Raw genomic sequence first — 12,596 nt, 5'->3', positions numbered from 1 at the left:
GTGTCAGGAAATCCTGCTCTAACAAATAAACCTTGAACTATTCTCGCTGGGTTCAGCAGATGGCAGGGAGGACCCGCATCTGCAGCGTGGAGGGTTTCTTTAAACCTCTCATAGGCTGAGCCACTGATGCTGGCCCAAGAAATAAGTTTTCAGAGAAAAGGGTCTGAAGAGAAGGTTCAGTGGGTAAAGTGCTTGGCACCAAACTGATGACCCGAGTTCAATACTAGAACCCACACGATGGAAGTAAAAAACTGGACACTTGCACTGTCATTATCTTTTTGTTTGTTTGTTTGTTTTTCAAGATGGGGTTTCTTTGCATAACAGCCCTGGCTGTCCTGGAACTCCTCTGTAGACCAGGATGGCCTCCAACTCACAGAGATCCACCTACCTCTGTCTCCCAAGTGCTGGGATTAAGGTGTGCACTACCACCTGGCTCACCCTCTCTTATTTTAAAACAAAAAGTCAACTTTATATTTCTTCCCTGGGCTAGAGGTGGAACCCAAGACCTCGTGGATGCTAGGCAACTGTTCTAACAGTAAACACATTTTTTAAAAAAGTGTTGCCAGAGGCAAAGGTGGAATGATCTAATGAATGATGAAGAAGCCAGCATCCTTGTTTTAGGGATGTAGGATTCATGATGCTGGTGTCACAGGAAGGAAGGCTTCATCATCACGTGGCAGTTAAGCTCTGTACTGAGGTCAGCACTGTAACCAGGGATGGGGGCTGATACTGTAGTCAGGGATGGGGACTGGTACTGTAGCCAGGGATGGGGGCTGATACTGTAGCCAGGGATGAGGCTGGTACTGTAGCCAGAGATGGGGACTAGAGGTGAAACTGTGACAAGTGTAAAGAGGACTGTAGAATGAGAAAAGTTAGACTAAGCACTAAATCTTGAGATATAAAGAACAGAAAGAAACACAGAATTAATAAAGAATGTGTCAGGGCGGTGGTGGTGCATGCCTTTAATCCCAGCACTAGGAGGCAAAGGCAGGCGGATCTCTGAGTTCGAGGAAAGCCTGGTGTACAGAAAGAGTTCCACGACAGTCAGGGCTAGGAAGAGAAACCCCTGTCTCAGAAAAACAAAAACAAAAAACAAACTTTAAAAGATGTGTTGGAAGAAGAGGGAGAATAGGAAGGCTGTGCCTGGAAAGCCAGGAAGGGGAGAGTGGTGCGGGACAGCTGGCCCAGGGTGCTCAGAAAGGACAGGGTGAGGAAAAAATAGGATTTATTTGTTGAGTATATACTAAAGAGTAGTCTCTACGTGAGGATTTTTCATTTTAAAATTTTAAACAACCCTTTTCTTTTCACTGCCAGGCATGGCAGTCGCTTCACTCACCTGTAATCCCAGCATCTAGGAGTCTGAGGCAAGATGATAGCAAACTGGAGGCCAGCCGGGACTACACAGTGAAACCTAGCTTCAAACAACCAACAGCTGGGTATGTATCTCAGTAGCCCAGTCGTACAGCAAGGCCCTGAGTGGTATCGCAGGACCACAGCAAACAACACACCCTTCCAAATAGCTTCCATGAGGGTCTGTGGGCATGGGAATATCGTAACAGGAACAGATCTTAAAGAGGCAGTGCTGTTGGATTTAGTATCATTGGATTCAGCAGTGAACTTGTGAAATGAGAGAGAAGGTTCTCGAGAGTTGGAAGGAAGGAGGGAGAATGAGGCTGAGACTCTGGGAGGCATGGAGAGAAGAAGTGGCTGCAGGAGGCAGAGTGTGGGTGATGGAAAGGGTGGCTTGGGAACCCACACCCAGAGTGCGGCTCCGGGCACTGACTTACACTTTGGACTCACACCCAGAGTGCGGCTCCGGGCACTGACTTACACTTTGGACTCACACCCAGAGTGCGGCTCCGGGCACTGATTTACACTTTGGACTCACACCCAGAGTGCGGCTCCGGGCACTGACTTACACTTTGGACTCACACCCAGAGTGCGGCTCCGGGCACTGACTTACACTTTGGACTCACACCCAGAGTGCGGCTCCGGGCACTGACTTACACTTTGGACTCACACCCAGAGTGCGGCCCCAGGCACTGATTTACACTTTGGGTCTCGGTGTCTTCCCCATCAAGTTGGAGTAGCATTTTTTTTTTTTTTTTTTTGCTTTTGGTTTGGTTTCTCTGTGTATCTCTGGCTGTCTTGAACTAGCTCTTATAGACCAGGCTGGCCTTGAACTCACAGAGATCCACCTGCCTCTGCCTCCCTGAGTACTGGGATTAAAAGAGTGCACCACCATCGTCCAGAGTTGCAATTCTTACCTGATGTGTGAGTGTGAAATGAGTTGATAAATGTAAAGGTGTTAAACTAGAGCCTGGCATTATATCAGTGTTAAACTGAGTGATAAGTGCTCAGTAAACATTATTGTTATTACTTTTGGGAAGTTTGCCACACACAAGAGAGGCAGAGATTTTTTTTAGAAAACAACCAGAGCCAAAGAAAGGTGTGTTGTCGTTAAGGCTTGGGCCTCTCTTTGGTGCCAGTGAGAATAAAGGCAAGCTGAACTGACAGCACAGGTGACGCTGGCTCCCTGTGGCCACCATACCTTTGGTGGCTCTGTGGTCATTTTGATGCTGGCCTGCAGGATGGAGATTGGGAAGTCTGGGTGAGGACTAGAGCTGAGCCAGAGACGGAAGGAAGGGTGAGGGTCCTCCACTTGCAGCTGCTCCACCAGCTTGTCCAGATTAGGCATCCATGACAGGGACAGGTGGCAGTTTGCCAGGAACACCCAGTGCCCTGCAAGGAGGTGCCAATGTCAACAGGAATAGTTCCCCAAGCTTTCTGACCCACACCCTACACTCAGTGGCGGTGGCAGTGGGGTCAGCGTCAAAGGTTACTCTGTCTGGGGTTTCTGCGCAGGCTGAACTGCAGTCACAGTAGTAGGGGCGAGGAAAAGGACTGGGGCTGAGGAGTGGACGTGAAAGGAGATGGATACTGTGTTGGCTGGTTTTATGTCAACTTGACACAAGCTAGAGTCATCAGAGAGGAGGGAGCCTCTGTTGAAAAAATATGATCAGGATGCTGGGAAGTCTGGAGAGCATTGGGGTGGGGGTTCAAGACAGGGTTTCTCTGTGTAACAGTCCTAGGATGTCCTGGAACTCGCTCTGTAGACCAGGCTAGCCTCAAACTCAGAGATCCACCTGCTTTTGCCTCCTAAATGCTGGGATTAAAGGCATGCCTGCTCCACCAACACCCAGGCAAGAATTTTCTTAATTAGTGATTTTTTTTTTTGGGGAAGGCCCAGCCCATTGTAGGTGGGACCAGCCCTGGGCAGGTGGTCCTAAATTCTGTAAGAAAGCAGGTTGAGCAAGCCAGGAGGAGCAAGCCAGTAAGCAGCACCCCTTCCTGCCTCCAGGTTCCTCCCCTGTGTGAGCTCCTGCTCTCCTGTTTCTGATGGTGAACTGTTACTAACCCTGCATCACACCATCTCGTAGGAGACGAGCAGCAATGGGAGCCTGACCCTGGCCCAAGGACAGGGCATGGAAGCGCTGGGCCATGCCTGTGTGTTCTGCCAGTTGAAGCAGAGCGCTGGTGGGGTCCACACCAGGAGACAGGATGAATACCAGTGGGGATCGTGGGGTAGAATCCTCCATCACCTGAAAGTACAGGGATGGTCTCAGAACCAAAAGAGAGGAAGAGACACCACAGCAGGTAGGGCGAGAAGGCGGAGTCGCTGACCAGTTTCATGTTTAGCACAGGCGGTTCAATGAATCGAGAGCCAAGGTTGGAGACGATGAACGAAGTAACACAGAATGCCACTCGGTCCTGGCGCAGGGAGCGGACAATCAGCATCCGCTGCATCTCATTGCAGGCATTTTCCCACTCACCTGGAGACAAGGAAACGAGTGCCCTGAGAGAGAGGCTGCAGGAAGTCTGAGCAAAGGGAAAAGTTCAGGGGCTGCGTTTGCGGGGGGTGGGGGTGGAGTGTTGGGAGGGGTGGGCAGGCTGGAGGCTGGGCACCTGGCAGCATGGCCTTCTCGGGGGCTGAGTTGGTATACCACAGGTGCCAGTCCCGAGGGTACTGCTCAAAGGAGTTCATGAGACCATGGAAGTTGGTCAGTTTGTCCAGCTCTGTGATGTTATCCCAGTAGGCGTCTGCTAACCAGCTAGTACATGGGTTGTCCATCTGGCCTTCTCGATCCAGAACCTTGGGGAAAGGAGAGAGAAAACAGAGAAGGCTGGAACCCTCAGAAGAAGTGTTACTGAGCTGGGCATGGTGACGCTGGCAAAGGCAGGTGGATATCTGAGTTCTAGGCCAGCCTGCTCTACATAGAGAATTCCAGGATAGCCAGGGCCACACAGAAAAACCCTGTCTTGAAAAAAATAGAAACAGCCAGGTGGTGGCACATGCCTTTAATCCCAGCACTCGGGAGGCAGAGGCAGGTGGGTCTCAGAGAGTTTGAGGCCAGCCTGGTCTACAAAGTGAGTTCCAGAACAGCCAGGACTATTACATAGTGAAAACCTGTCTTGAAAAACCAAAAAAGAAAAAAGAAAATAAAAACAACAAAAAGAGTTACTTTTTTAAAACATTCCTAAAACAAAACAACAACAAAAAATGGCAAGTATTTGTTGTAATGGATATGCCAGCTACCCTAATCTCCTAACTTATCACTGCACACACATGTATGTATGTATTAAAATTCATCATGATGATGGTGCCAGGCATGGTGCCTGTTATCAGATCACCCAGGCTGAGGCAAGAGAACTGCCAGGAATTCAAGGCCAGCCTGAGCTATAGAGTGATTCTAGGTTATCCTGAGTTATAAAAAGAGCCTTCTTTTTTGTTTTTAATTTTAAAAAGTTAAGTCACTGTACCCAATAAAACTGTATAACTGCTATGTTTTTATTAAAAATAAAACATGATATTTTAACGTATCTCCTCCCACCTTTGTGTGTGTATGTTGTCAGTGTTGGTCTTGTGTTTGTGTGTGTGTATGTCTCTCCAGTGTTGGCCTTCTGTGTGTGTGTTCAGTGTTGGTCTTGTATGTGTGTGTGCCTCCAGTGTTGGTCTTGCATGAAACAGTAAATGCTGAATGAAGAGACGGATCCAGGAATCCAAGATGGATGCGAAGCCACTTTTACTGAGGAATCAGTGGGGATGGGGTTACAGAGCCCACAACAGTTGAAGTTTAGGAAGCTGGTGCCCTCTGGTGGTTTTAGTGGCAAAAAGAGCTCCATTCCATTGATATACTCATTCTTTTACATGAAAATTTGGAACTTTTTCTTTGGTGTGTGTGTATATGCATGTGTGTGGTTTGTGTGTCTGTGGTGCATGTCCGAGTGTGCAAGCATGTGGAGGCCAGAGAACGAAAGTGGCCTTATTCCCTTGAGAGAGTCTCTCACTGAAGGGAACCCTGTCCATCAGGCTAGGGTACCTGGGCAGCAAGCTCAGGACCCCATGCTGGGATTACAGGTAGCCTCCTCACCTCACTTGGTTTGGTTTTGTTTGTTTTGTTTTTCAAGACAGGGTTTCTTTTCTTTTTTTTTTTTTTGAGACAGGGTTTTTCTGTAGCTTTGGAGGCTGTCCTGGAACTAGCTCTTGTAGACCAGGCTAGCTTTGAACTCACAGAGATCCGCCTGCCTCTGCCTCCCGAGTGCTGCGATTAAAGATGTGTTCCATCATGGTTCAGCTCTCACCTGACTTTTTATTTACTTAATTTTTCTTTTTTCTTTTTCTTTTTTTTCTTTTTTTTTTTTTTTTTTTTTTTTAGTGAGAGAGCCAAGTATACCTGGGTCACAGGTAACAGGTGTTCCACTGACCAACTTGTACTAATGTCAGGAATCACACCGCGAGTCAGCCCCACACTACTCCAGGCTGCTGACTGTGCACCTGGTCTTAGCACGCTTTGTCTTCCAGTCACTCCGCTAACCTCGGAGCTGACTCACCACGCCACCACGCAGGATCACTCCGCTAACCTCGGAGCTGACTCACCACGCCACCACGCAGGATCACTCCGCTAACCTCGGAGCTGACTCACCACGCCACCACGCAGGAAGAAGTTGTACTCGTCCATGTTGAGCTTGCCAGACGTCTCCAGGATTTTGGCACACATGTGAAAACTGAACAGTAGTTTGTGGCGCTCGAAAAGGGTCCGGCAGGTGTACCTAGGAGGAAAGGACAGGGAAGGTGGAGGGGGGAGTGACGTGGGGTGAGGTGCCCAGCACAGGTACTCACCGTGTAACGGTTATACCCAGAGCCTTCCAAACAAGGAGTGTAGTCAGCACCTAATCCAAACCTCACGGAAATGACCAAGGACTCGGGGACCTTGAGAGACTGACAGTTTTCCTGGAGTTCACCCATAACTAGGCATTCAGTTCATTAAACAAACAAAACATCAATTATTCCCTCATTGTCTTGCTGGGCACTCAGCAGTCAGCTGTAGTCTCTGTCCCTGAGGCAGTCGTGCCCCCCCCCTCCAAGGGCGTGTACTCTGAGCAAGTGGTCAGGATAAGCCACTGTGAGTCCCGCACAGAGGCAGGAGTAGTATCAAGGGAATGTAAGGCATGCCATCCAGCTGTGCCTGCTGCTCTTAGATCCCCGAGGATCTGGAGAGGCAGCTCGGTGGTTAAGAACTCTTGCTGACCTTTCAGAGGACCCAGGTTCAGTTCCCAGCACCCACGTGGCAGCTCACACTGGTCTAATCCCAGGGGATCTGACACCCTCACACAGACACAAATGCAGGCAAAACACCAATGTATATTAAATAAATCAACCATTTAAAAAGAAAAAGGAAAGTTCCTGAGAGCAGGTGCCTTGAGGTGTGTGGGGACCCAAAGGTATGGGAGCTCGAGGAATTGAGTGTTCCAGGGACAGCTACAGCATCGGGAATGCCAGGGGAAGAGAGCATGGGGTAAAAGTCAACAGTGCTGCTCAGGCAGCGGGCAAGAAGTGGGGGCAGGTGGAGGTCAGGTCACAGAGGGCTTTGGGGATCCCTCAAGAGATGACGACCACTGAAGAGGTTAAGCAGGGAACAACAAGATCACCTGGAGAACAGACCAGGAGGGACACAGCAGCAGGGTAACCTGAGAGGGGAATGCTGTGTGATCCGTGTGGAAACGTGCACCAAGGCCCAGCCGTGTGGAAACGTGCACCAAGGCCCAGTCATGTGGAAACATGCACCATGGCCCAGCCGTGTGGAAACGTGCACCAAGACCCAGCTGCATGCACCAAGGCCCAGCCGCAGTGGTCAGGAGAGCACGGGAGGGAGAAGTGACCAGAACCACAGGAACAGAGCCCAGCGCTGACTGTAGCTAGGAAAATAAAGAGTGACTCCCAGCTGCTGCCAGGAGTGACAGGGTTGGTGGAGGCGCCATTCAGGGATGAGGAGCCCTGTGAAGGGGGCAGAGCACGAGTCTGATCTGAAGCAAGCGAACTTGAGGGACTGTAGGCAAGTCCAGGGAGACAAGTCAGGTGCTCTGCTGCTCAACATGTGAGCCAAAGGCTGGCGTGATGACTCACTCAGCAGGCAAGGGAGCTCGCTGCCAAGCCTGGAGGCCCACATTTGATTCCTGGGGCCCAGAAGCCGGAAGGAAAGAATGGACTCTGGTCATCACAAGCTTGCCGTGGCACATATGTGCTGTAACGTGTGCATGCCACCCCACTAAAAAGTAATTAATAAATGAAGGTAAACTTAAAAAAAAAATCAAACAAAAGAAATTTCACGGATCAGGACCAACAGCTCCTTGGAAGCTTATTAGAGATGCAGAGACTCAGACCCTACCCCAGACCTGAATCCTCGTCCGTGTGTCTGCTTGTCTGTCTGTGTGTGTCTGTATGCTCACATGTGGGTGGCTGGGCGACATGTATGCACAATGCATATGGAGAAACAGAGGGTGAATGGCTTTCTTCAATTGCTCTCCACTTTGGTTTTGAGGCAGGACCTCTCACCAATTCAGTTAGAGCTGCTTGCGGAAAGGTTTCAGGGATCTTGTCTTTCTTCCACAGTGCTGGGATTACAGGCACACACCATTATATCCAACTTTTTTTGGAGGGGGTGTCGAGACAAGGTTTCTCTGTAGCTTTGGAGCCTGTCCTGGAACTAGCTCTTGTAGATCAGACTGGCCTTGAACTCAGAGATCTGCCTGCCTCTGCCTCCCGAGTGCTGGGATTAAAGGCGTGCATATCCAACTTTTGATGTGGGTTCTTAGGATCTGAATTCAAGCCTTCATTGCTTGCACAGAAAGCAATTTACCACCCCAAACCCCAGATTTGTGTTTAAAACCTCCACTAAAATCACACTATGTCACATAAAACCAGGGACGTTTCAGCCACTTGATTCCCCTGCCTTGGGCATGTCCTCAGACCTGTAGACAGCATAGGTGTGGTAGTCATTCAGATACTCGATGCGGTCCTCCAGCTTATTGCTACGATGGCTCTTGTCAATGCTGAGGATAAAGAGGCTGATGTAGGCATCCAGCGAGAACTGGTACATGGGGTCAATGCGGCCCATATCATTGAGCACGAAGAACAGCACTGAAGCCCGCTGTGCACACGGACGGTAAGCCTGGAGGGGTCAGTAAGGGTCAGGGCTGCAGAGGGGCAGGCACAAACAAGAAGTCAGGAAGAAAGGGGTTTCAGGTCAGTCAACCAGACTGGAGGGGACAGAGCTCACCTCTCTGGCCAAGTCAATGTTGATCTCTGTGGTCTCACTGGTCTCCAGTTGCTCAGTGACCTCGGTGGCTGTTATCTTGGATGTCTGAAGGGTGTTCACCAGCTGCACGTCATCTAGTAGAGAACCTGTGGCCTCATTCAACAAACTAGGAGGAAGCCAGGAGACACCTGGAGTAAGGCGTTTGGAAGATCAGAGGGAAGGGACTCCTGTTGTGTGCCACACAGGGTGCCGGTTGTGCCTGTGGGGAGCCTGGCTGGATGTGTCCTGGGAGCAGACATGGTGGGTGGGGTAGGGTGGCGTGGGGATGAGGATGCCATTCTCACCGGAGGATCTCATCCTCCAGCTCCTTGAGCTTTCTCTTCCCAGCGGCAATGTTGATGACCAGCGAATCCTTCTGCTCCTCCAGCTCGGGACGCTCCTTCCGAACCACAATGCCCAGCAGTTGGGCTTCCAGGCCCTGACAAGGCCAAGATACAGAGTGAGGGTCCCATGCCTATGGCCTCTACACCTGCCACCCTTTTAGACCGCCCAAGACCCTCTTCTCTGCTGCCCAGCTCAAGCGTGGCTCTCCCCTTGTATTTCTTACACACTGCAGCCTACCCAGCTTCATCCCAGCCGCAGCCCTCACTTACCTGTTCCTTAACAGCGAAGTTGACAATGGTGGTCTTAGCTGAGGTCTCTGGGCTGTAGTGGGGGTTGGAGAGCTTGGTGGTGAGGTAGAAACGGAAATTGGGATTGTATTCCACCTCCTTGTCACCAATGCGCATCAACAGCCGACCACCTGCATCCACAGAACGGTCCAGGGCAAGAACCTTAGATGAACAGGTAAGGACTGACTCATTCCCCATTGACATACAGGTCAGTGACTCAGCCTGCCTTAAGGCTTCACTGGGGCCTAACCCGTAGGGATGCAGACCAAGAGCCTCCCTTTCCACCCTAGTCTCCTACTTGGCCAGTCTCCAGGACCGGCTCACAACAAGCCTAGACTCTGACCAATTCGAGCTACAGATCTGTTGAGCACTGGGTTGAGGGTGGGGTCCAGATACTCCTGCACATTCTGAAGTAGCACTGGAAATCCAAACTGGATGGCGTTTTCTAGAATTCGGAGGTAATCGTGCATCTGCAGGTCGATGACCTTAAGGCCCTGGAGAGGGATGGAAGGAGCTTAGAGGAACACAGTAGCTAAGAATGGGACTTCAAGAAGAAACTAGGTGGGGCTGGGGAGTTTGTTCAGTAGTTAAGAGCACTGGCTGCTATTCCAGAGGACCTGGGTTCAATTCCCAGCATCCACGTGGCAGCTCACAACTGTCTGTAACTCCAGTTCCAGGGATCTGAGACCGTCACACAGACAGGTGGGCAGACGAAACACTGATGCTCATTAAATAAATAAATTTTTAAGAAGAAGAAGAGGAGGAGGAGGAGGAGGAAGAGGAAGAAGAGAAGGAAGAGGAGGAGGAAGAAACTAGGCTTGGGAGACTCTCAGGGCACCCAACAACTGCCCCACACAGTACCTGGTTTCCTTCCATGTTCTTAATCCACTTGAGGGCTTGGGCCTGAGGATCAATCATGAGGGCCCACCTGAAAGAAGAAGCCGCCGTCAGAAGACAGGCTCTGCTCCTCCTTTGTCTCTCACTCCCAGAACTGTTCTCACCTATTGCCCCTGGTGACGATGATGCCATTCTCAGTGGAGAAGGCATCGGAGGGTAATCCCTGGATGTTCCAGTCCCGAACTTTGGTAGGATTGGACAGAAAGCTATCAATGGCAAAGCGAGGTGAACAGGGAACCTGAAGCTCTCGGATCTGGGGAAAGAAGAACCCCCAAATTCAGCTAGACACCAGCAGCTCTGCCTCTTGCTTGCACCTCTTCCAGGGCACACCCCAAGGGCTCCCTTATCACACCAGGTCCCTTCTTACCTTCCTGATCCAGATGTGATTGACAATCTCATCCCGGTAGTTGGTCAGAAAAGGCCCCATGTAGGACAAGAAGGCAGCTGCCAGCAGACAGTCACCCACCAGGTAGCCCAGATCCTCCTCCAGGCCCTGGGATACAGTAGGGGGTGGTAAATGCCTGGGACCCCAGACCTCTGGAGGTGGTTGAGATGCTTCACAAGATAATCTCCTTGACTCTGGTCTAGATCAAAGCTGGTCTTCCCTTTCAAAAGCCCTGTTCTCAGAGAACTCTAATTATCCACTGATAAGATCTAACCCTTTTGTGGAGCCAGGAACTCAGGGACGTAGAGACAAGATGGCCTGTCTGTTATCTCTTAGGAAGACAAGCAGTACCAAGAGGTCTAATGTGCCTTCCAGCTCCCTCACGGAACCCACCCCCAGTGGACGGATGCCGTTCCTTGTACATTCTTACCAAATGTGAGAAGGGGAGGGAGAGACTCCCACTGTCTACTCTTGGATTTCCTACACCCAAGTGCCCTTGTTTTCCCTGACCATCGCCTCTCAGTGGACATAGGGATGGATTCTTGAGTCAGGTAGGCTACTTGAGGGGACGGTCACTGTTGCAGCCCAACTCACCTGCACGGTCTCCTCCCATCGGGCCTTTTCACCAGCCAGCCCAGACACCAACATTCCTGCTCGCTCCAGTTTCAGCTCCATCTCTTCAGATTTCTTGCGAAGCTCCTCCTTCTGTGCCAGCTTTTCATCGTATTGCTTCTTCAGCATCTCCAGTTTCTCTGCCACCTAGGAAAGATTGGTACACGGTGGATGGAACACACAGGGCTCAAGGGCAGATGGTTTTAGGTCAAATCCTGACTTTGCCACTTGAAGGTGCCTGCCCTTGGGTCAATTAATATCTCTGAGGGCCGGTGAAGCTGACTAGAATCAATTCTCTGAGTGTGCCCTCGCACACGCATGCCGTGCACAATATACACACAAATACACACACGCGTGCGCGTGCACACACACACAGATACACACACACATGTGCTCCAGCTGGAGAGCTGGGAGGCAGAAAGAAGAGAATAACCAGAAGCTCTAAAGCCAGCTGCCTCACCAAGGTAGAAGGGGAGGCCTGGACTGGACTTTAGCAGCTTGTCCTCTGGCCTCCAGACATAAGCTGTGTGCATGCTCATGCTCACAAACATCACACAGGTCATGTTTTTTTGAGGCTCTGCTTCCCTTGTGAATAAAATAAGAATAATTTTGGTTTTTCGAGGCAGGGTTTCTCTGTAGTTTTGGAGCCTATCCTGGAACTAGCTCTTGTAGACCAGGCTGGCCTCGAACTCACAAAGATCCGCCTGTCTCTGCCTCCCAAGTGCTGGGATTAAAGGCATGTGCCACCACCGCCCAGCTCAAAATAAGAATAATTCTACCAGACAGAAATGTATCAAGGAGTGAGGGATGTATATTATGTCAGGGGAGCTTCATTTCCCTTCCTTCCTTTCTCCTCTTAGAGCCCAGAATATACCTGATAATGAAACTCAAGCCTAGGAAGATGAAAGAGCCCTCATGCAGCAGAACTGAGCACGTAAGAGGCTGGGATGTATAGTAACTCCAGTGTGAGAGGACATGGACCAGGCCCTGGGTTCCACCCCCAGCACAGCATGCCCCATAGAGTGCCTCAGAGAACGGAGGTGATAGGACTTGCTCTCCACAAGACTCCTGACACCCACATCAGTGGCACCAACACCAACTTCCATTCAGAACTCCTGAAAGGAGTCTTCCAGTGAGAAGCAGGAAGCCACGCATGGTGGGATGGTCCGTAAATCCAGTACCTGGGCAACTGAGGCAGAATGACCACAAGTTCAAGGCCAGCCTGAGCTATATAGACGGTTCCAGGCCAGCCTGGGTTATACAAGTGAGAATGGTCTCAGAAAGGGGTGTGGATGGGAGGAGGCAAAAATCTTCCCTATGAAGCAACCTTTATAGGTCTTAGCTTCCCTAAGGAAAGCCATCAATAGCTCCAAGGCAGGGATCACAACAGAAGAAACAAATTGAGAGGATACCAGGCTTTCCTTCAGAAGCAAT

At 50.4% G+C, this 12,596-nt stretch overlaps 1 protein-coding gene across 1 annotated transcript in view; it reads right to left on the bottom strand.

Moving 5' to 3' along the window:
* Dnah2 (dynein axonemal heavy chain 2) overlaps positions 1 to 12,596 on the bottom strand; it is a 114,906-nt gene that overhangs the window by 5,608 nt on the left and 96,702 nt on the right. The window contains exons 66-79 of the mRNA XM_087910446.1: positions 11,145 to 11,309; positions 10,533 to 10,658; positions 10,270 to 10,418; positions 10,130 to 10,196; positions 9,612 to 9,762; positions 9,251 to 9,399; positions 8,942 to 9,075; positions 8,619 to 8,763; positions 8,311 to 8,510; positions 5,985 to 6,111; positions 3,967 to 4,153; positions 3,685 to 3,833; positions 3,419 to 3,602; positions 2,552 to 2,742 (exon numbers count right to left, since the gene is read on the bottom strand). Coding sequence (XP_087766572.1) covers positions 2,552 to 2,742; positions 3,419 to 3,602; positions 3,685 to 3,833; positions 3,967 to 4,153; positions 5,985 to 6,111; positions 8,311 to 8,510; positions 8,619 to 8,763; positions 8,942 to 9,075; positions 9,251 to 9,399; positions 9,612 to 9,762; positions 10,130 to 10,196; positions 10,270 to 10,418; positions 10,533 to 10,658; positions 11,145 to 11,309 — 2,124 coding nt within the window. The remainder of the gene's footprint in view (positions 1 to 2,551; positions 2,743 to 3,418; positions 3,603 to 3,684; positions 3,834 to 3,966; positions 4,154 to 5,984; positions 6,112 to 8,310; positions 8,511 to 8,618; positions 8,764 to 8,941; positions 9,076 to 9,250; positions 9,400 to 9,611; positions 9,763 to 10,129; positions 10,197 to 10,269; positions 10,419 to 10,532; positions 10,659 to 11,144; positions 11,310 to 12,596) is intronic.

This window comes from Myodes glareolus, chromosome 9 (genome assembly GCF_982192425.1).
Source record: "Myodes glareolus chromosome 9, mMyoGla1.1, whole genome shotgun sequence".
Taxonomy (NCBI): Eukaryota; Metazoa; Chordata; class Mammalia; order Rodentia; family Cricetidae; genus Myodes; species Myodes glareolus.
The sequence above is the reverse complement of the archived record's forward strand: the minus strand, read 5'-3'. Positions and strand labels throughout refer to the sequence as shown.